Source organism: Gobius niger, assembly GCF_951799975.1.
Source record: "Gobius niger genome assembly, chromosome: 20".
NCBI classification, from domain to species: domain Eukaryota; kingdom Metazoa; phylum Chordata; class Actinopteri; order Gobiiformes; family Gobiidae; genus Gobius; species Gobius niger.
The window spans coordinates 26536804-26563198 of record NC_136871.1 but is presented as its reverse complement, the minus strand read 5'-3'; the positions used below and the strand labels follow the sequence as shown (position 1 = coordinate 26563198).

The 26395-nt window shown below is 43.0% G+C and overlaps 3 protein-coding genes across 3 annotated transcripts; all 3 read left to right on the top strand.

The window, feature by feature from the left end:
* Positions 1-193: 193 nt before the first annotated feature.
* espl1 (extra spindle pole bodies like 1, separase) lies at positions 194-13045 on the top strand. Its single transcript, XM_079579130.1, has 31 exons — positions 194-280; positions 560-862; positions 1197-1946; positions 2028-2129; positions 2204-2315; positions 2393-2520; positions 2676-2869; positions 2980-3222; positions 3337-3481; positions 3797-3959; positions 4034-4173; positions 4466-4600; positions 4683-4799; positions 4871-5042; positions 5636-5764; positions 5835-5991; positions 6179-6288; positions 6370-7499; positions 7581-7962; positions 8061-8192; positions 8258-8471; positions 8549-8754; positions 9770-9897; positions 10051-10173; positions 10288-10437; positions 11114-11281; positions 11376-11480; positions 11760-11875; positions 11988-12071; positions 12508-12672; positions 12738-13045. The coding sequence occupies exons 1-31, from the start codon at positions 200-202 to the stop codon at positions 12937-12939; spliced, it is 6486 nt and encodes a 2161-aa protein (XP_079435256.1). The 5' UTR covers positions 194-199; the 3' UTR covers positions 12940-13045.
* Positions 13046-13551: 506 nt separating this feature from the next.
* pfdn5 (prefoldin 5) lies at positions 13552-15708 on the top strand. The gene is made up of 6 exons (XM_079578414.1): positions 13552-13685; positions 14072-14174; positions 14499-14530; positions 14852-14926; positions 15012-15117; positions 15485-15708. The coding sequence occupies exons 1-6, from the start codon at positions 13620-13622 to the stop codon at positions 15556-15558; spliced, it is 456 nt and encodes a 151-aa protein (XP_079434540.1). The 5' UTR covers positions 13552-13619; the 3' UTR covers positions 15559-15708.
* A 608-nt stretch (positions 15709-16316) lies between these two features.
* Positions 16317-24062, top strand: larp4ab (La ribonucleoprotein 4Ab; the record flags this gene model as incomplete). The annotated part of the gene is made up of 14 exons (XM_079578677.1): positions 16317-16658; positions 17747-17888; positions 18065-18320; positions 18504-18640; positions 18739-18842; positions 18938-19048; positions 19143-19196; positions 19779-20006; positions 20169-20266; positions 20611-20796; positions 23246-23297; positions 23397-23546; positions 23679-23809; positions 23891-24062. Coding segments are annotated over exons 1-14 (1824 nt in total), but the record flags the coding sequence as incomplete, so codon positions are not given.
* Between the last annotated feature and the right edge of the window lie 2333 nt (positions 24063-26395).

Sequence of the window (26395 nt, the reverse complement as noted above, 5' to 3'; positions counted from 1 at the left end):
GACATCTTCCTTTTACTATTAGAAACCACTCAACGTCCGACGTAAGTTACTAACCGTAACCCTGACGTTCCTGTGCCTGGCTCATATGAAGCTACCGTCGCTAAGTTTGTGCTGCTAATGCTGGGGCTAACAACAAACATCAAGTTGTTAACGCTAAACATTATTGGTTCTGACTGATTTCTCCCATACAGCTGTCGACATGAAGTGTTTGAAAGTGGACGAATACATAAAAAGGACCGCCTCCGTCAACGAAGCGGAGCTTCTGAGAGATGAACTGCAGGTACATTTGTTTACCATCATGTTCATATAGACAGATAAAGCTATTCTTGCTGTGGAGTATCAAAACATTTTTGAGAACCTAATGTCACCTTGTTTGGCTGCCTGTAGTCAAAGCAAAAAGGTAATATCCACATAGAACATTCTAGAAATCACTTTATCAAAGTGGCTCCACTGGAAAATAAACAAGATGTAGTAGTGAAATACAAACATATGCATACAGAAACATGCTAAATTTCCAAATGTCATTTATGAAGGCTTGCTTTCACGCCATGTTTTTCAGGAATATGTGAGTGGTCAACCAGGGCTCCAGGGACGGACTCTGTGTGACAGAGTGATCCGAGCGTGCAATCACCAGCTCGGGGTTGACCCGTCTGACGGCCGCCATGTCCTTGTGCTGGTGCAGCTGGTGAAGGTCGCTGTTGTTGGCTATGACAAAGCTGGGAAAGATGTGGCACAGAGCAGTCCCTTCTACATGGAGAAGATCATTTTCCACATTCTGAAGAAACTGAGTTCTGCGGAGGTCCCCAGTGTCTGCAGTGATGTAGCAGAACTGCTTCATTCCAGGCTTTTGGAGGCAGAACTGGTATGTTTTAAATCATTCAATAAGCAGTATGGGGTAGAACATATTGTGATGGATTTTAGAGGATTTGCCATTAAACAAAACCAATACTTGTAGTGTTTTCAAAAGAGACCACAACAGACATGATCCTTACGTGATCCTTACGGGACTGGCCGACCTACTTTCACCTTTTTAAAATCCTTTTAAGACCAAAAGACACCGATTCCATCTTGTTTCCTTTGTATTTTATATAAAATGTCCTCATGTATTTGTTTACAGTATGTACACTGAAACTAAAGATTTGATAATCATTGTTTGTTGGTCTTATTGATGTTTGGTTCTTCTTTTTTTTCCCCAGTGTGAAGATCATAGTGTCCTGGTCCGGAGCAGCTTCTCGGTGCTGTGGAACAGACTATCTGCCTCCAAAGCCAAGACGACCCTAACTCCTCGGGACAAGCTCCACAGTCAGTTCCTGGCTCTGAGCTTTCTCCTGTTGGTGGACTCTGAAAGTGACGCTGCTTCGCCATCGAAAGCTCCCATTTACGCTCAAGAAGCCATTTGTGTGTTTGAAAGCAGCTGTGGAGCAATGACAAAGGAGGATTCGGTCTTTCTGTCTGAGGAAACTCAAAAGTGTCTCTCTAAATTCTGGACAGTTGACACGGCGGTGGATAGAAGTCCAGACCATCAGCAAAGGAGGAAATCACTTTTACATCCCGTCTTTCATATAGTTTTGATAATCACTAAGGCTCTCACTAAGGCTGGACATTACGACACGGCCACTAACTTACTTGTTACAATTGAAAGCAAAGTCCGAGCGTTTCCAGATTGCCAACGCACCGCTCCAGTTCTCGCTAGACTCGCTGTAAAGATCCATTCTGCGGCAAAAGCGTCACAGGGGTTTGGACAGTTCTTGACGGAGGGCGCCCGAGCCCTGAGGTCGCTGTCCGCTGCCGGAGATCGCGAGGCTAACGTGGTTCTGGAGGGCTGTGGGTTGGTGGCGTGGGCCGTCGAGAGCAGCCACACGGCGGCTCTGAACGGGCCTCTTCTGCTGGCCTGGTTCTCTTTTCTGGAGGAGCATCAAGAGTGTATCGCAAAAGTGCTCAAGAGGGTCAGTAGAATTAATCATATTTATGCTTCACTAATACGCCGAATGTTTGTCGTTTTAATCGTACCTTTTTTGCTTTTGCAGAACTCCATTTGCCAAACTGAAAACAACAGACTACAACAGATTCTTTGCTCCAGTTTCTACCAAGGCTTCGTGTTTGCTTATGAGAGCATGCAGGCAGCACAGGTACACGCCGATGTCTGGCATAATGTAAATGAAACATCCAAATATCCAAAGTGTCATTCTTTTTCGTCTCCCAGCTGGAGGACAGCGCCATATTGGACAGAGTGCTGCTGTTTTGCCAAGCCTCGGCCGGACAATTGATGAGCGAACTACACAAACTGGACAATGAGAATTTGTGCATCAAAGCTGGTAACTATTATAGAATATTCTCTTTAACCTGTTTCAGTGAAAGTGTTGAAGTTTACGATTGTACTTTTGCCTTGTAGTGGTCGCGATCAGCAATTTAGCTTGTGGACTGTACAACAGACGCCTCTATGAGCAGGCCTTTGCTCTACTGGAACTGCTGTGTAAAGATCTCTGCAAAAAGCCTCCCATGACACTTTCTGCCGATCGAGTAAGTTATGATGAATCCTTCAATTCAACTCAAAGTGTAAGGTCAAGTAGTTTTGTGGTATAGTTTCTGTGTGGTTGTATCATAGCAGTGGGAGCGTATCAAAGAAATCTCACTGCTTAGTATGTTGATAGTTTTGACTTGATGTCTCTTTCCAGTTGAGTCGTCCGTTCATGCTGGCGGTTCAGACTTCTCGTCGGGCTGGTCAGCTGGAGCGAGCTTTAGACTGGGTCATTCTGTGGCTGAAGGCTCTCGGAGACCAAATCCCTGGTCACATGACTGAACCAGTGTCGCTCTGGGTGAAAACCAAGATGGATGCTTCGAGAAGCTTGGATGAAGACATTAAACTGAGGTAAGTGTAGAATTTAAAAATGAGAGGATAAATGATGGGTCTCTGGGATTTTCTTTGTTAAAAGGAATAAAACGGACGACAAGTTTGTGTTTCCTTGTATATTTTCACAGAACCTTGAGGGATGGCTTTGGCCCAGATGTACCCGCGGAGGGGGTCATGCTCTCTCTTTTGGAGGAAGAGTTACGGGCTTACAAGGAGATGCCGGGGGACACGGCACAGGAGCGATACAACACTCTGTGCGATCTGCTCGATATCTGCAACGAGGAGAGCCCACACACTCACCTCCGGGCTGTCTACCTCTGCCAGATGGCCCAAGTCGTGTGCTTCCAAGACTTTAGTGAACAAACTGACTGGTAAAAGCATTCATTACAACCTCTGAAATGTTCTACTCATCTTACCCATTGAGGTCCCTCCTCCCCCTGTGTTGGATTACAAAGATATTGATTATGATTCCTCTGATCACACAGCTCTGCAGTGGATTTCACCCATGAGGCTTTGCGACTCTTGGAAGCAGAACAGAGGACCCCAGAGTACTCCGACAGGCTGACTGATGACAAGGCCCATGCTCTGCTATGGCTGTATATCTGCAGTCTTGAGAAAACGCTTCAGGAGGTGGGGATAATAATGATAATTATTTATACAGTATAGTATTGTGGTGTTTTGTTTCATTTACGCAAATTCTAATCATTCTTGTCTTTCAATTGTTCCCTTTGTCACCAAAAGCAGCTATGAGTGATAATGTGCCCTCTGCTGGCGTCTTCTCAAACTACATTTATAAATGTTTAAAGCTAGAAATAATATAGACACATTATTTAAAGTTGTACTACCAAAGTGAAAGCTTAATACAGGGGTCTTTAAATGCATTCGTGAAACTATTATTTGGGCACAAAAAGGTTTCGCTCAAATCGTTTTGTTTGTTTTTTTCAGGCAATTGCGAAGGACAAGAAGCGGCAAGAGCAAAAAGACCAAACCCAGTCTATGACTATTCCCACGTGGACAAATGACTTTGAATATGAAAATAAGCAGAAGAGTCAGGAGGACAGCGACACCGTGTACGAAGGCCTGCACTTCAGCCTGGACGCGCAGAACAGTGGGTGGAGGTTCTCAGTACTTTGTGTGCAGCATTGATTCATGTTTGAGTCATCGAGCATGTTCTCATTTCAGAGCAGTGCCAGCCTTTGGAAAGCGCTCTGTCTGAGTGGACGGCTCTTCTGAAGAAGGGCACTACACCCTCTGTCAGAAACCCGAAACAGACGTGTAACTCCATCGCTGTGATGGCTGTGCTCTTCAGACTAATGGGAAAGGTGCATACAATTATTTTGTTGAAATTTCGTGCTCATTTCAGAATCAGACGTCCTTTACTTTATCAAACCTCAAAGGAGTTGCATTGTTTCCTGCAGGCATAAGATTTATTTTCACAAAATACAAAACATGGTTCACAAAGCCTTTACGTGTATTCATAACATTTTTGTCCCCTCAGTTCTGTGTTTTTAAATGGTTATTCATTTTGATGTGAAGACAACTGTTTTCAGAACTGCATTACTTACTTTTCTCTTTGTTACAAGGATTCACAAACGTATCTTTTCTGTTGTGCAGCCTTTAAAAGCACTGGAAGCTTATCAACTCGCCATTGGACTGGCCAAGACGCTCGATGAAGCCCATTGTTGTGCTGCTTATCTGTGCCACTCTGCCAGTCTCCTCCTGGACGTGGGCGCCCCTGAACTCGCTCTGGTAACGATATTCCTTTCGATTATATTTGTTTGTTCTGTATGTGGATATATAAGCGTAAACTTTATCTTTGTTGTGTTTGCAGTCCCAAATTGAAAAAGCAGAAAACTGTCTCTCCTCGGAAATCACATCGGACGGTCCCTCTTCTCTCTCGGCCCAAGCCACTCTGTTGAAGGCTCAGTACTGCTACGTCACCGGACAGGTGTGTTATACGTTACGTGGACTGTTTTGCACTTGTAATGTATATTTTGTAATACTTTGTTTGGGATTCAGATTTCACGCGGAGTGGCATATCTGTGTGAGGTTCTTAAAGAGGCCAATGACCAGAAACAGTCTAAAAGCTGGTACCTGCTTCGGGCTCGGACTCTGCAAACAGTTGGCTCTTATCTGTACCTGGACACAAAGTCACTCACACAAGCCCAGAGAAACCGAATCCACCAGCACGGTTAGTTTGTACGACTGCATCAGCATTTTTCACATTTGCACTTGTCAATTCTATTACGATTGTGTGTAATCAATCGTAGTAGAACTGGCTGTACAGATTATAGCACTAATTTATTTAGGTGACATGATGTCTTGAGGATTTGTGTTTAAAGTGATAGTCTGTAAGATTGCAAAGTGACGAGAGTGAAGTTTGAAAGTGAACAATCGAGTTCCTCCCATCCCATGGAGTTTGCAAACTTTAAAAATGAAACGATCAAGCTCCCTCCCCCTTGTCATGGTTTGGCCCCGAAAGGCCGGTTCACAGGAAAGGAGGCTTGTGTCATTGGTCAAAGTGGAAGTCTGTGGATTCTGATTAGCTGAATTCTGGATTTCGGAGTAAAAATTAAAATGAATATTGCTTGCCTTGCGTCATATTTCAGACCCAGGCGGTCAATTATACACAGTGTATTAAATTGGTAAAACATTTAAATTTAACAGATTTTAACTGTTATAATAGTGAAATTAATTATTGTAACAATTATCAAATCACTTTTTTTTGGGACATTTTGCAACCCAAAGCTGATCAATACTGATGTGTGATCTTTATACCCGTAGGCATCAACAGCCCAGACACGGCTGTGTACGAGGGTCTGAAGCTCTTCTGTAGCCTGCTGGTCACTCTTGTTGGTAAAGGCCTGTATGGGAACCATGGAGGGAGTGCAGACGTGCGCTTTGTTGACCAGGGTAAGCTTGTGCAACATCATTGTAAAGAAGACATGCCGTCTTTGACACGATCCGTCTTTGATGGTGACAGGAGAAAACCTGTCTCTGAAGTGGCAGCTGCTGTGCGAGGTGCTGTCCTGCTCTGTGAAGATGGTGTCTGTGAGGAGTTGCTCTGGGGCTGTGAGCGACGCCCGACTGCAGTGTCTGGAAGCGCTCAAACTGGCCATTAAACTGCAGGCGCTCAGCCAGTAGGTTATTAACACACACAAATATGTCTGTGACCCAAACTGTCATGAGTGCAACAACAAAAAAAGTGCAACAAAAAAGTCATCTATTTTTAAATGACGTGGTTCAGCTTTAACAAGTTCATGTTCTCACTTGTTATTGATTTCATGAGATCACAAAAGCTTCCCATTAAAAATCTTGCATCTGTAGATGTGCCGAGCTGCTGGTGTTGAAGGCTGAACTGGAGCTGATGCAGGGCGACAAAGATGAGAGTGGGTTTGACTTGGACAAAGTCAGAAACCTTCTGGAAACCTGCACAGGTGAGTTTTTCAAAATGCTTTAAGTTTCATTCTGTTTGATTTTCACATATAAATGACTTTCTTTTTTTTTTTTTTTTTCAGATGTCTCGGATCAGAAGCAGAAGTCGGAGAAGAAGATCAAACCCAGAAAGGGCCGCATCCGTCCTCAGAAAGCTGACTCTCCCCTGCCCGCTGTGGAGGACGACCTGGGGGACATTTTGCACACTCGATGGATCAGCAAAGAACCTGTTCTGGCTGACTTAACCTGCTCCCCTCCTATGAAGACCCTGCCCCGCCGCTGGCTCTCCTCTCTGTCCCACAAGCCCAACTGTCCCTGCTGTGTCTGCTCAGAGCCGTGCCTCGGTCGGGTCACTGTGCGCTGGGCTGCTGCGTGTGCCGATCTGGACTTCCAACTGGACTCTGATCAGGCTAAAGGCGCACTCAGGCTGCACTGGGTGGCTTTGGCTCACGCTAAGAACATATCCGCTAAACTCGGGGTCAAACTGGCTAAAATCCTTGCGGTAAAAGCCGCTTCGAGACCGCTCTTCTTGCAGGACGTCATGGGCCACATTTACCTCCGCACCGCCTTGTGTGGGCTTGGTCCAAAAATGAGCAAAGTTTGCAATGTGTGGAAAGTGTTAGAAGCTGGTTTATCATTCTTCGAGTCTACGCATAACCCTGCAGTGCAGCCATTCAAAGCCGGACTGATGGCAACTAAAGCCATTTTGTCTCTGGTCACTATTGCCTCCGACAAGGGTTGTCCACCAGAGGAGGCTTTTTCACACATTTGGGATTGGAAACCTCCCAGAGAAATCAAGACAAAGCTCAAAGAGGGACCTATAGTCAAGAGAGAGGCTGCACCAAAGATCAAGGATGGTGGGAAAGTGGGGAGTTCGGATAAGATGAAGGAAGTTAAAAAACCCAAAGCTGTCAAACCTAGACTTGAAAGCGCGAGTTCCTCATCCCGGGGGAAATGTCTGGTCCCCTTGACCCCAGTAATGACTCCAGCGATGCCGAAGCAGACGACAGACGAGCTGAGCGTGTTTGATTTCAACACCGCCGTCCCAACGCTGGCCTGCACCCCTGTTCACAAAGTCACAGCTCCAGCCTCGGCTCGGAAGGCCCCAAGAACTGCCTCAAAGTTTCAGGTTTTCGAAGAGGCTTCGCCGGAGCAAGAGAAGCCTGCAGTGGTCCCAGCCGCGCCCAGACGCACACGGAGGCTGCGCTTTATGGTGAGGAAACGGACTAGATGAGCGAAGAAGTAGCACGGGTGTGAATTCATTGTGAACTGCATTTTGACTTTGCCTTTTCAGAGGGACTTCAGCGACGAGAGCGACACTGAGGCCGATCCGCAACCGACCAAGAAAGAAGCGGAAGTGACCAAAACGCGCTCCGTGCGAAAATCCGTCAAAACTGCTCAAGACCCTTCTACGCCTGCTCCCGAAAAGACTCCCACCGCCAAGAGAACGGGCCGGAAGAAGAACACCACGGCCGGCTCTGAGGACGAGGAGCCCACGAGGAGAGGAAGAACCAAGAGGACGACCAGAGCGGCTAAAGCGGAGAGCGAGGAGGCGGAAGAGGAGCCCGACAAACTGAGAACCATCCAAGAGGAAGCGAGGGAGGTGCTGGACATGAGCATCGAGCAACTTCGGGCGTCGGACACGGAGAATGAGGAGGGAGCTTGTCAGGGCTTGGGTATGTTGGATTATGAAAAGATTGTTGAGTGTGTGCAGTGAAGTATTTAAGTGGTGACAGTGTTGATGAATGAATGAGCGATGTACTATTTCTTCCAGACACAGATTTCGAGGTCCTGAGAAGAGAGATGGGGATTGGTTTGAGAAAAGGCGATTTATTTGAAGTGAAGAACCATGGTCAGCCAACAGAGGGCGCACCAACCCAGCTGCCTCATGACAACTATAAACCAGGTAACACATAGAAAAACTGTTTAGCCTGATTGTTTGGCCTTGCTAAACTATTATTGTCCCATCAGACAATCTTTCTTTGGACGATGTAAAGTCCCTGCTCTCCTCGGCCTGGCTGACCCTGCAGCATTTCCCTCCTCCAAACATCTACTCCTCTGTCTGCGCTCTCCTGGCTTTGGCGTTTGGACGAGAAGATCCAGTGACTACAGCCATGTTGCACACCCAGTCTCTGGGCATCTCCAGCCGCCATCGCACCATCAGGCATTTATCTGGCTGCCTCAAGTAAGAGATAGGATTTCAAATTCAACTGTTAAATTAAAAATGCTATTTCTAACTTGGCTGTTTCTTTGCTCTTGTAGGAAGCTGAAAAAGAATTCCACCGAGCTAAAAGACAGAATGGAGGCTCTGACCTTGAATGACCCCAGTCCAGATGAACCTAAGCTCTTAGCCGCTCAGAGGCTTGTGCAACTGGAGGACGTCTTTTCGTTTCCAGTCGCTGACGCTTCTTCTTTCCCAAAAAGTCACTGTCAAGAGTTCATGCAGCAAATTCAGCGCATCCCTCCAGGTAATATACAAGAGATCATGAAGACTTATTGTCTATAGCTACTGTAGTTGCCCAAAACTTTCTATTGGGAAGTTTGTTTGTGCTGGAATTGACATGGCTCTGCCTGACCTAAAACATCAAATATGCACAGTTTAAGAAGAATGAACCTTGTCGTGTCCGTTTCAGCACTGGTTTTAAAGCCACACTGCAGAACAATCCAGGTCTTATGTTGCTACTTCACAACTAAAATGTTTTGGAAGCAAAAGCGATGTGTATACAGGGATAAACTACTTATAACATGCTATAGATCAACATATACACATATGATATTTAACTGTATTGGTGGCTACAGCAGGTGTGATCTTTGAAACGGACTTTTGCGACATTATTCACCTGAAATGCATAACTAATCAAGGCTACAGCCAATACAGAATGTATGCAAAATTTGTATTCTATAATGTAGAATAATACAAAAATATAATGTCTAACGGATTAGCATGATTAGCATGATTTATCCAACTATAAAAACACATGAGGTGATATTTTTACCAATAAAAGCACACAAAAGCCAAAGGTAGAGCCAAAAATATTCCCTTTAAAAAATATTTTTAAGTAAAAAGTAGTTAACCTTACTCATATTAGTCAATCTTAGATGAAGGTGTTTGAGTCACCTTCTGTACTCTGTAGTTGAAGTGTAGAAGATGAACCTTCACAACTGAGCGCTTACATGTTACTCAAGTGAAGGTAAAATACAAGATGCTGGCTGAGTACTGCTGAGTACTGTGCCACTAATACCGATTTTATGTTTTAGTGTTTGCATACTAGGTCAGGCATTTTTGAAAGAATGTAAAGTAAAAAAAAAAAAGAAAAAAGAATTATACACAAGCAAATTAGTTTAAACAAATTCTAATTATTTGCATTTTCATATATCCTGAAGTTTTTGCCAGTGGGAAAAGCAACCAAATGTTGTACTCGGACAATATTCTGCCCGTGCGCTCCTGAAACGCCTAACCCACACCCTAACGCTGTTGTTTAGGAGTGTGCGTGTGCGTGCTGTCCGCGGTGGGGACGAAGCCGGGGCAGATGGGAGACGCTCTGCTTCTCTCGCGCCTGGAAAGGGACTCTGCTCCTGTCAGCGTTCTCATCCCCAGCTCCAGACAGCAGGTCAGGCCCCCCAAGCCCCCGCGCTGCACATCACTGTCCAAACACAGTAAACACATCAACAACCTCCCCATAACAAGGAGGAGGGGTTTAAAGCCTCCATCATTTCCTTATTGCTGTATTACTGCAACCTGATCTGATATTTCTTTTTTAAAGCACCCTTTGAGCTGGATGGTGCAGGAGATTGACAATATTCAAGCAGAACAGAAGGTGGTGAGCTGCGTGGCAGAGAAGGCCAAGTGGTGGGACGGGCGCAGAGCTCTGGACTCTCGGGTCGAGGTGAAACGCGATGAAAATGTTCAATAAATTCTGTTAATGAGGAGCACTGCTTATGTACGGACTTGTGGATACAGTAGATGCTGATGTGACTTTTCATTCCCCCCTTCACCCTAGGAGCTGCTGGATGACATGGAGGCAATGCTGACGTGTTGGAAGAGTCTCCTCTTACCACTGTCTTCAGCCCCGGAGCTCTGCAAACAGGTTCAAAATCTACACAAGGCTCTGTTTGCCAAAGGAGTCTGTGTTAGCCATGAGATGTTAAAGGTGAGAGTCACTGCTTAGTATTGACATGTTTAATAAGTCAAGATTACTTAACTGAAGGACTAAATGGATGAATATTCTTTCGATCAGCCTGGTTTAGTGTTTATTTAAAGGCCACACTGCACCCAGTAAAGAATATTGGACAACAGAAGCCATTGCAGTTTACTTCTTGCTCCACTCAAATAGAGCTAAACCGTCCAGGCTCCAAGTGAAAACCCCATTAAAAAAATCTCCATCCTTTCTTCTTTTTTTTTTTTTTTAAACCAGAAAGCTCTCCTTAGTTTGCAAAATGAGGAGAGCAGGAACCGAATTTTCAAAGGTTAACGATCAAGCTCCTCCCACCCCCTCCTGATTGGACCTGACAGGCTGGTTCACAGGAAAAGCTCATCTCATTGGTCAATGCTGAAGGATACTGGACTGATTAGTTGCTGAGATCTGGAAAGGAGGGACTTTGCACGTTTTATAAAATGTGTAATATATTGAGACTTCCAAACTATCACTTTAATATTTGACCCTTTCGAAAAGTCTACGGGAGTTTTATTTCCAGCGGCGGGCAGAGCGTGGACTGTTGCGCGCTTTTGTGATTTAGATTTGATTGTGATTCATTGTGCAGCCCTAACAAGAAGAGAGATTTTCAGTGTTTATGCAGCTCTAACATATCCTTTACCTTGTGTGTCAGGTCGTGTTGTCTGCGGCCCCAGTTCTCTCTGAAGAAGACCTCCGAGCGTTTGCGTTTGGCGTCTGTCCTCAGTGGGACGCAGACTGTGAGCAGCTGCTTCAGTCTGCGGTGTCTCAGCTTTTAGTGCGAGACGAGCCAAAAGGACATGTTGTTCTCATACTGGACAAGGTTAGCTTTTGAAATGTGTCGTCTTTTGTTTTTTTTACACTTTCGGTTTCAGTAGCTGATTGATTGTTTACTTTTTTCCCTCCCCCAAACCCAGTACTTGCAGAAGTTGCCCTGGGAGAGTGTCTCTGTCCTGAAGTCTCGCTCAGTCAGTCGAATGCCTTCTCTGCACTCTTTAATTGGGCTCAGCATTGACAAAGAGGTTAGTAAAGGAGCATAATCGGGTTTAAGTTCCCAAACTACAACACAAAGTAGGTTCACTGGATAAGATTTGTACATTTTTACCATGTGTCAATAGTTATACCTGTACACGCATGACATTTGTACAAGTAGTTTAATTTCAGGTGAAGCATGGTCGAGCACGCAATGTATTACTCAAAGCATTTGTTTGACTTCATTGTCATAAGATCTTTGTCTGATCCTCTTAAAACTTAAATGGTAGGGGTTTCTGATCTTTTTTTTTTATTCTTTTTTTTTTTAGATAATCCCAGACTCCATCCTGAAGCAGGGTGTTGACACAAAGAAGGTGTTTTATGTTCTGGATCCTGATGGAAATTTAGAAAACTCAAAGGAGCGATTCAAAGAGTGTTTCAGCAGGTATGTCCAAAAGCTTCTGGGGGGAGGGAAAGCTGAGAAATAAATATGTTTTAAAAATTGATGTTTGCTTTTGTCGTCGTCCACTGATTGCATGTTTTCCCTGAACTTGTAGTAAGACCAACTGGGAAGGCGTGTGTGGAATAGCTCCTGATTCTGGTAAACTGATCGAGGCCATTTCTTCAAAGGACCTTTACATGTGAGTTTTCTATTTAAAAATGAAAATGTTTCAAGTGAAGCTCTATGTTCAAATGCAATATATTTATGAAGATGAAGTACATTTACCACAGCTGATATAAAAATGTGAGGAATCCCCCTCGAGTGTTAGAAAACATGCAGCTTACAGAAAATTGTCAACTGCATTGACGGAGTTGCTTGGTTTGAAAACCTTCCACCTCATCCAAAAGCGTCTTCGAGCTCATCATCTGACAGAAGGCTAGTTTTAAGCACTCCTGAAAGGTGGAGTTAGCTCTGCCATCGTCCCACACTTGTTGGGTCACTTATGGCTCACTTATGGCTCACCAAATGGTGACATACTGCAAAAGGGAAAGAGCAAAATTATCTGGACTATGCTGTTTTAATGTATGTCAGAAATGATTTCAGATGAAGAATGAATTTGTTTTTCTGTGTTGTAGTTACGTTGGTCACGGAGCAGGGGCACGGTTCTTGGATAGCCAGGCTGTCCTGAAGCAGCAGATGAGGGCAGCATCTCTATTATTTGGCTGCAGCAGCGCTGCTCTAGCTGTGAGAGGGGAACAGGAGGGACAAGGCATTATCCTCTACTATCTCATTGCAGGATGGTGAGTGCAAATATTTGTTCAATTTAGACCCTCGGGACTTTCCTTTAACATCCTCTATTTCCTAGCCCGTTTGTTCTGGGAAACCTGTGGGATGTGACAGATCGGGACATTGACCGCTTCACCAAGGCCCTGCTGGAATCCTGGCTGTCTGCGGGACCAGGAGCTCCTCTATTGGAACACATGGGACAGGCGCGTCAGGCCACTTTGCTCAAACACCTGATCGGAGCTGCTCCTGTGGTGTACGGCCTCCCAATCCACCTGCTTTAGGAACAATGCTACTTGTTAATATAAAGCTGCAAGCCTTTATGTATTTTATATTTCACTGTCTATAAGTGGCAAAAAGTTGTAAATATTTTAAATGGAGCCCTTTAAATGGCTGTGCAAATGAAACTTTTTTAATTCAGGATTTAATCTGCTTTTACAATTGTGAGTCATTATCTATTTTTAATAAACTTTAAAGTGCTTAAAATGACAATGAATGCTCACACGCGCACATACAGACAGCCACACAGTTTAAAATAATGGACATAATGCTGAGTACAGATGAAACCAAAGGGGAAATGCCATCTGAGGAGCCATCTGTACCTGGAGCAGCGCATTGGCCACCGGGGCACTGGAGGAGGTGTAAGAGGCACTTCATCCAGTACATATTGATGGTCAACATTTGTTATTAAACATTTTATATCTGTCAAAAGCGTTCCAATGAAATGTAAAATTTTAAATAGCCTATATTGTACTAGTAGTTTACATCTATGTTTTATCTGCACAGTAAAATAACCATATTTGACAAGTATGGACATGTATTTAGATCGAAAGTAGTTTCTAGGGAAAGTAATGTTGGTAAGACACGTGTCGTGTCTGAGTCTGTCCGCTAGAGGGCGGTGATTTGAACGACGCTCCGGAAGCAGTTTTTCTGGGTTCAGCCAAAACCTCACGCTTTTACCAACATGGCTGTAAATCTAACAGACCTTTCTCTGCCTCAGTTGGAGAGTTTGAAGACCCAACTGGATCAGGTAATGTTCCTGCTTTTCTGTTTTAGTTCGGTAAATTGGACATATGTTCAAAAACGCGTCTTGATGAACGGGAGCTTTGCTGAGCTAATAGCGTTAGCATCTTGTGGGCTGTGGCCATGGATGGATTATAATGCCATAGACCTCCGTTTGCGAGTCCCAACTACCAAACTGTTCATGTTTCCATATTAGATGCTTGCTTTCCATGAACTAACATTGGTTGGTCATTTGCATTCAGTCTATTGTGGTTGTGCTTTTTGATTTTGGTTCTGGAGGGGAAAACTACTTCAGTTCATGTAGGCTCTTCAGAAAAGAAAGCAGTTTTTTTGTTTGTTTTTTTAATACACATAACACGCATAACATTTTAATTATTCTACCCATCTTTCTAGGAGACGGAATTCCTGACGTCTTCAATAGGGCAGCTCAAAGTGGTCCAGACAAAGTTTGTGGAAGCCAAGGACAGTCTCAGTGTCCTAAATCAGAATAACAAGGGTAAGCTTTTGCACACACGTGCACATTTACATTCTGCATGGTTGGATCTGATCAAGGTTCCAAGTAGAACTTCAATATGCAACAAGACGGAATGGGAGTGAGACAAAAACATAATTTGAGTTAACCTTTTAATGAAAACAACAATTAAACTGAAAATTAAATGAAAAGTTTAGGACCACATGCCTTGCCAAATGTGCATTCAGTGTCATTTTCTTTTATTTTTTTTTCAACTGGTCTTAAACTTTTGATTGGGACTGTATATATATATTTATTGTTTTAAGTATTTTGTGTGTTGTCTAATTTCTTAACGTGCTCTTTTTACAGGAAAGGAATTGCTGGTACCACTTACAAGTTCTGTATCCTTAAATATGTCACTCCTCTGCATCAGTGCATCTGGATACCAAAATTTACCCAAAACAATATAAAAGAGCTCTTTCTATCATTTTAAAGAATGTTTAATCTATCTTGGTAATTGACATTTACTAGGGTCTTGATACAATCACACCATAACTTGCACTGTAGGAACTTGTCTAAAGGCTCGATAGTTTGCAATGTCAGTATCAGGGATTGAAACAGCTTTCGGGCAGGTATCGAGCTACGTCTTACTTAACTGAAATAAGTTCTGTCTGTGTGTAGGTCTAAATACATCAAATATTCCTTGACACTGTATTTGTAAGATGTATGTCCCTGGAAAACTGAATGATGTTGAGCATGTTTTAGTAGATGTTGGCACAGGATACTATGTTGAAAAGGTAAGTCCCCTCTTCTTCATAATTCAATATATTTGTTGTAACATAAGCGTCTTCCTGTAATATATACTTTTTATTCTCTCTTCAGAATGTTGAAGATGCCAAGGCCTTTTTCAAACGTAAAATAGATTTCCTCACAAAGCAGATTGAGAAGATTCAGCCGGCCTTACAAGAAAAACACGCAATGAAACAAGGTGAAATATTTAAGCATTGGTGCTCATTCTTGGTTTTCATGGGTCAGAATAATGGTTGATGCCTTTTCACCTCCAGAAAAAGTGAATTGTTTCAAATGTATGGTTGTACATTTATGTATACATTTGTACTTTTGCTGATTGTATAGTACATTGTGTTGTAGCTTTGTATGAAGAGTGTTCAAAGTTTTATTGTCAGTTCTATGTGGTCCGTTCATGTATAGATAGGGCATACAGAAGATGGAAATTGTTTCTCTTGATATTTGGTGCCAATAACAATTGGCCTATGCTATAAATAGCTGGCAATATCTAAAAATACAGTTCAGTGTTCTCATAATTTATTGTCTTTATTTTTACCTTTTTTTTCCAGCTGTGATTGAGGTGATGAACATGAAGATCCAGCAACTTCAGAGCCAACAAGCTTCACAAGTCAAAGCGTCATAAAAAAATGTGCATATTCCCCATGGAGACGGATTGACAAAAATGTGCTACTATGAGGCACTTGAGGCCATCAACATTGCTTTTAGTTTAAAAGCTTATGTCCATCATACCTACGGGGCCCAATGTCCCAGTTATTATTTATATGCTCTTGTCACAATAAATGAATGAACACAGACCTTGTGTTTGATTTGTACAACTGGGTAAATTGGTTTATTTTGTAGTTGTTGCTTCATGCATGATTATTACAAATAGCTGAAAATGATGAAATGCAAATGAGGAGCAATGGGTAATTACCACACACTATTGGCCACTCCTGTTCTTCCAAATGTATGTAGTCAAAGTTTGTTCTAAAACATGGAGATAAAAGCCTAAATATTAAAAAAGCATTCTCCATTTTAACGCCTGGATTAGGATACGTTTTCAGAAGGGTGTTCTTTGACATTTCTTCATGCCTGACTGGGTGCAGGGCAGGCAGGGAATGGTTGCCATGAGGTTTGTTGATAAGATAAGCATTTAAGGCCTTGGAGTGTTGACAAATTACCCAATAAAGTGGCCCGCTTATTACGTGCGTAATAAGCAACATTAAAAAGATGCAAATGTCCATGGTCCTATATATGTAATAATTTTAGATATGGCTCAGAGTCTGTAGTGAAAACATTATTTATACCTTTTTTAATCTAAATATAGCAGCGCTGCCGCTTGTGTGGGGGAGGACGTTGTTGCTACGTTGCGTCGCAGGGATAAAGCCAGTCGGACGCACAGCGGCACAGTCAGAGGACACAGCTGCCGTCACATGCTGCGTGCGCTGGGGGTCTTTATGTTTTTATCGAGAGCTAACAACTTCTAATCGCGAAATGCTGAGGAAAATACTTTGATTGTTGCTTTTATTGTGAACCCGTCGCGGTAGACCTTTAGGAGGTGAAGTTTTCTCGAGTTCTTTGTCGTTGATCGGCCGTGCGTTTTGGAGTTGCCGAGGAGACTACGGACGTTAGTGGCGCGGCTGACGTAAACTCTGGCCTCAACTCGGAAACACGGTTGACTATTAAGAAAGTTGTGCATTTTGGAGCTCATCGAGGTGAAAAGAAGACCGTTCGGGCACCATGGTGAGTGTTGCGCAAAAGTGTTCACGCTACGCTAACACACGCCGACAACCTGTTTGCTCTTCCTCGTGGATTAGACCCGGGGATCACGCTGTCCAAGATGAAAACTTCTTGTAGGCTATTGAGAGTTTGATATGAAGGCGAGAGTAGCAATGTGGTTTTGACTAATAAGTAACTTTAATTGCCCTCTCGACTTGTGCTATTATATATCTAAGGTTAGCCGCAAAGGTAAAGTCGGGCCGGTTTAAACTGGTCCTTCGGTCAACTTTCCAAGCTAAATAGCCAAGCGTGTTCGGTTACTAATTAACATGACTGTAGGCAAACATTATGCGAAACAATGCCTGTGGCTTTGCTGAGCTGAGCGCGACTGAACGCATTTGCAGCGCGTTGGTGAATCATAATCTGTCTCGGTAAAGCTAGCTGTTACACAACTGCGGCTAAGTGGCTTTATTTGCTGCCAGTCACTCGGCGTCGCCACCCGGGGATGACCGTCGTGTTACGGTGTCCACTTTGCTGGACTGATGTGTCGAGTTTCAGGAAATATTCAAGTTTCTTCGTGTACTTGTCACAGTGACCTTTTTATTTCAGGCTCAGCGTTATGATGCCACATGTGAGCGCGTGGTCGACAGCCGCGCCATGTGCTTCTCCATTATGACACTCGGAAGCACATCTTTCGGTCGGGTTTGTGGCCTGTTGAACGCAATGTCACTAAAAGTAATTTCTCACTTGAATTTAAGAGCGGTGTTTGATGTGGATATTTTGGAAGCGTTTAGTTTGACGGCAGAACAGAGCGTATTATAGCCGTGAAAGGATGACAGGTCAAAATGCGCGTGTTCAGTCACGCTGCAGGAACGTTACATCCGCACATGTGACCATGTTTAAGCCAATAAGATCTCAGGTAATGTTTGCGAAAAAGAATGAAATTATGTTTTGAAGGCCTTTTTGTTAACGTTTCAAACTAGTTATGGTGGGTGTGATTTAAGTGAGGATTGGACGTAAATAATGTCATAGCGTCTATTTACAAAAGTGAAGTGTAGCAAAAAGCATTTGCATAAAATGTTGTAAAAAACAATGTTTTTTCCCTTGTCCAGGTCACGACTAAGGGCGCCAGTCTGAACCCAAATGCCCAAGTGTGGCAGGAGATCCCTGCCCTTCAAACAGACGTCCTGGAGGTGACTGAGGACTCCTCCGCTTGGGTCAACAGTTACCCCCCTCCCATTGACTTTGTTGAAGGTATAAACACCCTTTTCTCTGCATTGCCTAACATGTTGTATACTTCAGGGGTGTTCACTCTTATTGTCATGGCAGGTCTAAATAAATCTCACATTTTGCCACTAATGTCTTTGCTGATAATGTGCAAATTTAATAACTGCTCCCATAAAATATCTCTTTGTGCCTTTTCCTTCTAGATTACCCTGAATTTCCTTCTCCGGAGGGAAAGGACTTTGGTGTGGTGTATCCTGATGGCTCAGACTATGGCTCTGATTATGACCCCATTGCCTCAGAGGGGATGGGGAACGGAGGCGACTACCCCGATGTGGGGTTTATGGTTTTTGACTCGCAGTACAGTGGGACAGTGGAAGAGGAGGTGCAGCCAGAGAAAACACTGTCTGATGAAAGCCTTCGGGAGTCCCTAAAGAAGCAGCTCGAGTTCTACTTCTCCAGGTAACAAAGCTATGTGACTACATGTGACATGTGACTAGTATTGAATTTGAGAACATTCCCACAGTTGGCAATGACATGTTCATCAGTTGAAAATCGCACTTCATTGATATGAAACCTCCTTAATGACCTGTCCTTTTAAGTGTTTTAACATTACCCTAAATGCTGCTGAATTGTTTTGCCCAGGGAAAACTTGTCCAAGGACCTGTACTTGATTTCACAAATGGACAGTGACCAGTTTGTGTCGATCTGGACTATTGCCTGTATGGAGGACATCAAGTCTCTCACTTCAGACATGGACCTTATTGTTGATGTACTTAAAGGTAAGCATGAAACTACTGTTACTCTGCTATAGCCTTGATTAATGCCTGTTGACCTTTTATTTGCGTTTCCCAAAGCTAATCCAAATGTCATTTAACAGCGTCTCCGTTAGTCCAAGTTGATGAAACGGGTGAAAAGGTTCGCCCCAATCACAGCCGCTGTATCATCATTCTGAGGGAGGTGCCTGAAACCACACCAGTCGAGGTAAGCCCTTTGTTTTTAATGCAATTAGCTTAAATCCCTATTATTTTCGGATTGCTGTTGGTGGAATGATGGAAGCGTCTCGTTTTATCTTGCAGGAAGTTGAGGCACTTTTCAAGAATGAAAACTGCCCTAAAGCTCTGAGTGCAGAGTTTGCACACAACAGCAACTGGTACATCACGTTTCAGTCGGATAATGACGCACTTCAGGTGAATTTTCCTTTTTTTTTTACTTGTTGATGGTTTAGTTCGAATTGTCATACATGGTATTAACAAACTGTTGCTACTGCATTTGTTTCCTCAGGCTTTGAAGTACTTGAGGGAAGAAGTCAAAGTCTTTCAAGGGAAACCAATAATGGTGGGTATTTTGTTTCATCACTTTTCAATGAGGTCATGAAGGTTTGCTGTGACCTGTCTTAATGAAGACATGTTTTGTCAAGACTTGCTTGACCCTAAAGACTGGACTTTGTATTGCTCAAAGTTAATTGTAATAAAAACTTTGCTCTAGTGTCATAGCCGCTGATTTGCAAATACCCCCCAGTGATGATCAGTATCGCGCTTGGAAGGACCCAGAAGCACTGTTTCTGGCTGAGAGGAGCTTTTGCTTCTAACTTTTCTGGTCTCCTCCTCTTTCCCTGTCTCATCATCCTCATTCTATTCTTTCTACCCCCTGCCCCTCCTCCTCTCCTCCCCCCTCTCTAGTCAGTGCAATGTTTTATGGCCTAATGACCGTGAGATTATGAGATCTGAGGGGACACTGGTACAATTGCGTTGGCAGATGAAGGATAGCTTTAAAGGTCTTGTGTAGGGCTACACTCTTTTACTATTCACCATGAAGGCTCTCGATGTAATCTTATGTATTACACTGTGCTCTGTCCATGCCCATATCAGCTCAATCAATCAAAAATCTCTAACCACCTATCCTTTTCGTGTTTTGTAGGCTCGTATTAAAGCCATCAACACGTTTTTCGGTAAAAGTGGCTTTCACGGCGTGGATTCCAGTGTCTTCACTCAGCAGCCACCTCCTCAGACTCCGAGCCAGCCCTTTGGAAGTCCTGTTTACATCGACATGCAGCAGGTCTACAGCCCACAGCAGCAGTACCCAGTCTACCCTGTGGTGTCTCCTGCATGGAGCCCCACGCCTATGCCTTACTTTGAAACGCCCCTGGTAAGCAGATTTTTATTTTTATTTTCTTCTCATCCTTGAGTAACTTTAATTATTGTTTTGTTTTCAAAATTTGTATGTGTGTTTGCCTTTTTTGGGGGGGGGATGCAAATTTGAAGTAACAACAAATTCCTATCTGACAGTCATTCCTTTTGTGTTTTTTAGGCACCGTTCCAAAACAGTGGATACGTGAATGGTTACAGAAGCTCAGGACACTACAAGGGAAACTCGCTGCCTGTAAATGGCCACCGTCCAAGAAGCAGGTATCTGACCTTTTATTACTTTTTTAAACAGAGTTGGGTTGTGTAGTCAGAGACTATGCATATTTAATTTTGTTTATTTTTTGTGGAGAAAAAAAATCTGGAGATTTCCCATATTTTTATGATCGAAGAAATGCAAACGTCCAGCTCTTCAGCAATAACATTGAAACCATGGAACCAATAGTATATTATTAAATGGAGAAACTATATTCTCAGTTGAAGTAAAGTGACTGCCTTTTTATAAACCTCACAGCTTAATTGTAACACTTTGCCAAGATGAGCAGCACTTTTCCTGCCATCTTTCTGAGGTTACTGTGGTTAATTATTCTGAACTTGTTGTTGACTAGAAACCAAGGCTACAGCCGCCCTCAGGAAATGGGCTCAGGTTGCCCTGTGGATGTTCCTCTCAGTCCTCAGGCTCAAATATCTGGAGTTCCTATCCGTCCCAGCTCTGACGCCCTGTCCCCAACCTCATTCAGCCCCAAAGACACTTTACAGGCCCCTCTGCTAAACGGAGAGGCAGGACGTCCCAGGTAAGCTGCTTCAACCTCTTCAAAGCAAAATGTACAAGTTTTATTTTAAAGAATTAAGATTAAGTATTAAGAAATGTTAACAATTATTATGCTGCACAGTAGAAATAAATTTTGTGTCCAAATTTGTTTGTGGGGATGGGCCGAGATCTTATGTCACCAAACTCAGATTTTAATGGAAGCATTTTTTTTTTTTAAAGTAATTTAAGCCTTTACTGTAGACTGCTATGATGCTTGAAAATAGTTAATAGTTTCTGATGGATGTGTTCATAAAGCTATTATTGGTAGTCTTCTGTTCATTTGTTAAAACAAGGATTGCAACATTGACACAGGGATTCTGTCCATTAGTGGTTCTCCACACTTGTTTCTCTCCTCTGCTGAGAGGTGCCCCACTCAAGTGGTATCGGTTTCTAGTAACGGGACCACATTAATGAGTACAAGCATGTGGTATCGATACCCGATACGGTTATCGCTATTGGTGTGTCCCTACTTAAGGGCCGTTTCTCAATTCTCAGACTGCAGACTCCGTACTTGTGAACTCCGGGGTATGGACTTGCGGGTTCAGACTCGGAGAACGGACTTGAGGAGTTCACAAGTGTGGACTCGGCGTTTGGAAGGAGTGAACTCGATGACATCACAGGAAGTAGCTCCTGAACATAGGGCTGTGAGCTTTTACAACATTAAATCACCTCATATGAAATGAAAATTAAAAGGGTGACAATGCAGTCGAAGTGGAAATATGTTTTTAAAGGAATAGGCCACCGTTTTTAAATACTAAGATATCTTCTTACCTCACTTTAGACGTGTTAATATATCCCCGTCTGGTCTTTGTCCGTGCGCTCTGTCATGCAAACGGAGCACATACGCAGCCTCTCCAACATGTCACATAGCTCCGAAAAAGCTCACGATAGAAGCTACCAAGCTCTTCCACGAGTTCCCTATTTAAATAAAGTTACGTGAAGTGTTTTCATGCGAAGTATATTTACACAGAAATGAAACATGTCGATTTTATAAGCAAATAAAAAGGGGGACTATATTGTGAGGCGTAATGATACGAGGAGCAAAACGTCCGCGTAGTAACTCCGAAAGACTTCCCCCGCTCACTTCCGTCAATAACCTTTAGGAGTTACTGCGCGGACGTTTTACTCCTCGTATCATTACGCCTCACAATATAGTCCTCCTTTTTATTTGCTTATAAAATCGACATGTTACATTTCTGTGTAAATATACTTCGCATGAAAACACTTCACGTAACTTTATTTAAATAGGGAACACGTGGAAGAGCTTGGTAGCTTCTATCGTGAGCTTTTTTGGAGCTATGTGACATGTGGGAGAGGCTGCGTATGTGCTCCGTTTGCATGACAGAGCGCACGGACAAAGACCAGACGGGGATATATTAACACGACTAAAGTGAGGTAAGAACATATTTTAGTATGTAAAAACGGTGGCCTATTCCTTTAAAGACATAGATATACACTTTTGCAATAAACAAAAATACATTTTTACAATTTAACATTATTTTTTACAATTATAGCCTATAAATAAGGCGTTATGTGGAAAGTTATTAAAAAATCTGATGTGCAAACTGAAACAATAATAAAAAACAAATAGGTCAAATATGAACTTGTTTGGGGGGTTGCAAATTATTCTGAAAAAACGAACAAACAATTTAGACTTTACAATATGTAACTGTTTCTGAAGTTCCCATATAAAGATGTGTCTGCAGCGCCCCCTTAACAAAACAATGTAAAAGTGAAATGCATTTGTCCTCAATGACCTGTTCATGACGTTAAGACTTTAAATGAAACTGTTGCTGATGTTGTGAGAAAATGACAGAATGTTCAAAGTTGTTTCCACACTTCTGCTCAGAAAAGCATCTTAAACAGGAGACACGTCTCTGAGGATAAAAGTCTTAAACCGGTCACATCTCCACGTTTATTTACATGCGCGCGATCAGCTGTAGTTCAGCTGGAGGGGCTCTGTGCTGAGGAGGAGGGGCCGCTGCAGGCGGGGGCTCGCGCTGAGCCACGTGCTCAAAACCAAACGGATTGTGGGAAATATAGCTGGCGGAGAACGCACAAGTCTCCTCTGATGCATCCTCGGTAAAACGGGCGGAGCAAGTTCTCATCCGGGGATTTACAGCGAACTTGCTGAGAAGCGAACTTTGAATTGGAACAGGACTTGGGCCGCGCGTGATGACGTTTCACGATTCCACGAGCACAGAAGTCAACACAAGTACGCAGATTGAGAAACGGCCATGATCAATGCTTGAATCAACAGAAGTTTGAGGAAACTGTAATTACCACAGCTTCAAGGTTTTATCATAAGTTAAATATTTTTTATTTTGTGGTGCTACTGACAAATGTTCCTTGAGGGTTTCCAAAGGATTAATATAATGGGTATTTCTAAATTTAAAGATATGTAGGGCTAATTTGGTTGTCTTATGTTTTAGGAGGCCTAACTACAGAGGAATGAGGAGGAAAAGAGAAGATGAGCTAAATGCAGTAAGTACACAATGACACTATAAGTTAAATTGGTTTCCCTGTAAATAAAGTGGTAGTTCATATAAAGCTCACCCAACTCTGCGCTGCACTGTATTACAGAAACCACTTCCCACTGGTGAGGTCAAGCCACCACCCCCAAACTTTGACCTGGCAGCATGCAATTTCCCTCCTCTTCCAGGAAGTGTAGTGATGGTGAAAGAGGAAACAGCCCTGGACATGCGTCTGGCTGATGTGGTGCGTGGCCTAAAAGTGAGTGACAAAGTTGGTACCTGCAGCTTTATAGCAATGAGAATGGAGATGCATGAAAATGTTCCATCATCCTGTAGCCTGCAGACATTATAAATGTTTGCTTATGGACTTTGTTCCTCCCTTTTTTTAAAGCCTGCAAGTCAACCTGCTAAGAAAGTCAAATCTGCTGTTCAATCGGACGGTTCAAGCAGCAAAGCTGAATCTGAGGCTCCTTTGCCTGAAATGCCAGTGTCGACACCTGAAGTGGAACTAGAAACGTCATGGTAAATAATGCATGTAATAAACAAAGCTGTTTGAGTTGGCATGGATGGAAATTTAATTTTTTTTTTTTTTTGTAATGGTAGCGCTTCAGAGTCCAGCAAAGGTGAAGTGGACTCGTCACCTTCAAGTGAAGACTCTTCCTCGCCACAGACTTCGGTTTCAGAGGAGACTTCCATCACATCCACAACAAGCACCAGCCGGTCTGCACCTACTGCGTCCTCCAGCCGGTCTACACCTACTGCGTCCTCCAGCCGGTCTACACCTACTGCGTCCTCCAGCACCAGCCGGTCTGCACCTACTGCGTCCTCCAGCCGGTCTACACCTACTGCGTCCTCCAGCCGGTCTACACCTACTGCGTCCTCCAGCACCAGCCGGTCTGCACCTACTGCGTCCTCCAGCCGGTCTACACCTACTGCGTCCTCCAGCACCAGCCAGTCTACACCTACTGCGTCCTCCAGCACCAGCCGGTCTACACCTCCCACGTCCTCAAACACCAGCCGGTCTACACCTACTGCGTCCTCCAGCACCAGCCAGTCAGTACCTACTGCATCCTCCAGCCAGTCTGCACCTACTGCGTCCTCCAGCCAGTCTGCACCTACTGTGTCCTCTCCAACCTCTCCTCCAAACTCTGAACCAGTAAGTCGGGTTTATCCCTTACATTTGGCATCACATTGCCTGCATTTTAGTAAATGTTATTATGCCTTCCGCAAAGAGTTTATTTGACATGTTCTCTGCAAATATATTTTCTTTCGGCTGGGTTGAGCAACGTGCCACATTTGTATTTATATTTTGTTGTAGTGTATTCTAACTGTTCCAAAGCTTCTATTCTGTCCTGTCCTGTAATTTTTAATGTCAGTGGCTTTGATTAAGAATTATTCATAATAAAGTGCTATGGAAACCAATCTTTTTGATAATGAACTCTTCAAGCGTTAGATAAGGGGGTTCATACAGAGACCAGTCACAATGACCCAGAAAACTTCAATTGGAATTTTGGTTTTCCTCTTTCTTAGGAGACGCGGAAATTGAGCTACGCTGAAGTTTGCCAGAGACTCGCCAAGGACCCTCCTCCCATCCAGCCACCCGCACCGTCGCCTCCCTCTACTCCTGCGTGCGCCGCCAATCAACCCCTGCAAGAGCTGAAAGTCAACAGGGGCGACGCGCCGCGCAATCATTCTAATAAATACAACTCTGACAAACCCAGGAACCAGCAGCATCAACGTCCATTCAGAGGGACCCATGACGCGGACAGACCGGGACCCAAGAACCGCGAGAGACCCAGAAATTTCAACAAATCGTTTTCTGCGCAGCGAGGATTCAAGCGCAGCGGCAAGGAGCAAAACATCCCTCCTACGCCAAAATAGACACTTTACGAATTCTATTTAAAACAATCTGTACATAAATGTATATAGGGAGATGGATATATTTTCATTGAAAGTACTTTTTCAATTTGGTTGTTCTCTTGAAAGATTATTGGGCCGCTTTGAGTGGTTCATATAGAGTTGGTCCTAGAGTTTACCTTGTGGTTTGGAAGTTCAAAGAGGAATTTTGTGTGTTGTAGTACGGCACATACTTGTTGACATTTCATCTTGGATTATGTCTATGGCTACTGATATTATGAGCTGCAGTGTTCTACACAAGTGAACCGGTTTAAAAGAGTATATTTTTGTTAGCAAAGTGCTAATGGACACTAGCTACTGAAAGGTTTGAGTGGATTGAAATATCACTTGCAGCAAAGTTTATTTCTTGTTGGTAATTAAGTCTATCAAATGAATTATCTTTTTAATTGCAGTTTTGTTATCGATCATGAACATGACATGTAAAAGGTTAGTTATTCTAGTATATTTTACTAGTCCTGAATCTGTAGCACGTCTGAAGACATTTTATGTAATTTGACACTTTGCTTCACTCTGTGACGTAATGATGTTTGTGTGATACTTAAGGTTTCAGTGTATTTTCATGTAGCTGGTTCTGTTCTCGTCTTTAGGCTTGTGATTATGTTATGAAGTATGAGAAATGCTTTTACTTAATAATGTATGGACTCTCCCATAGTACACATAGTCAGTAATATAGATGGAATATAGCTTTGGGCATGTTTGTCATAGTTTTAATATCAATGCACTTAATGTTAAATCATAGAAATGTATACTTCTATTTGAGAGAAATGTAACATTAATCACTGATTTTTGCGGGGCGTGTTTTTCTCTGTAGCTTTGTTTCATTGGTTAATCTTTGTCTAAAACTGGAGGGTGTATTTTCCTTTTTTTTTTTTTTTTTTTTTAACGGTGTAATTGTCATAGTTATAGATGAAATTTCTATATACAGAGAATAATTACTGCCTAAAACTTCGGTGCCTTCACTGTTTTATCCCTCTGTAATAACATTGTTCTTTTCTGGGCATGACCAGGCGGATGTGCATCTGTGTGAATGGTTTTTAATTAAGTAAATGTTTTGTGTGTTCAAACCTTTTGTCCTTGTGTCTTTTTCTCATATTTGAATTTTCAAATGGTGAATGCTTGTTGCTATAAGATATGTTTATACTAGAACCGTATGTTTCTTAATGTGATCAGCAATGCAAGTAGAGTGCTCTG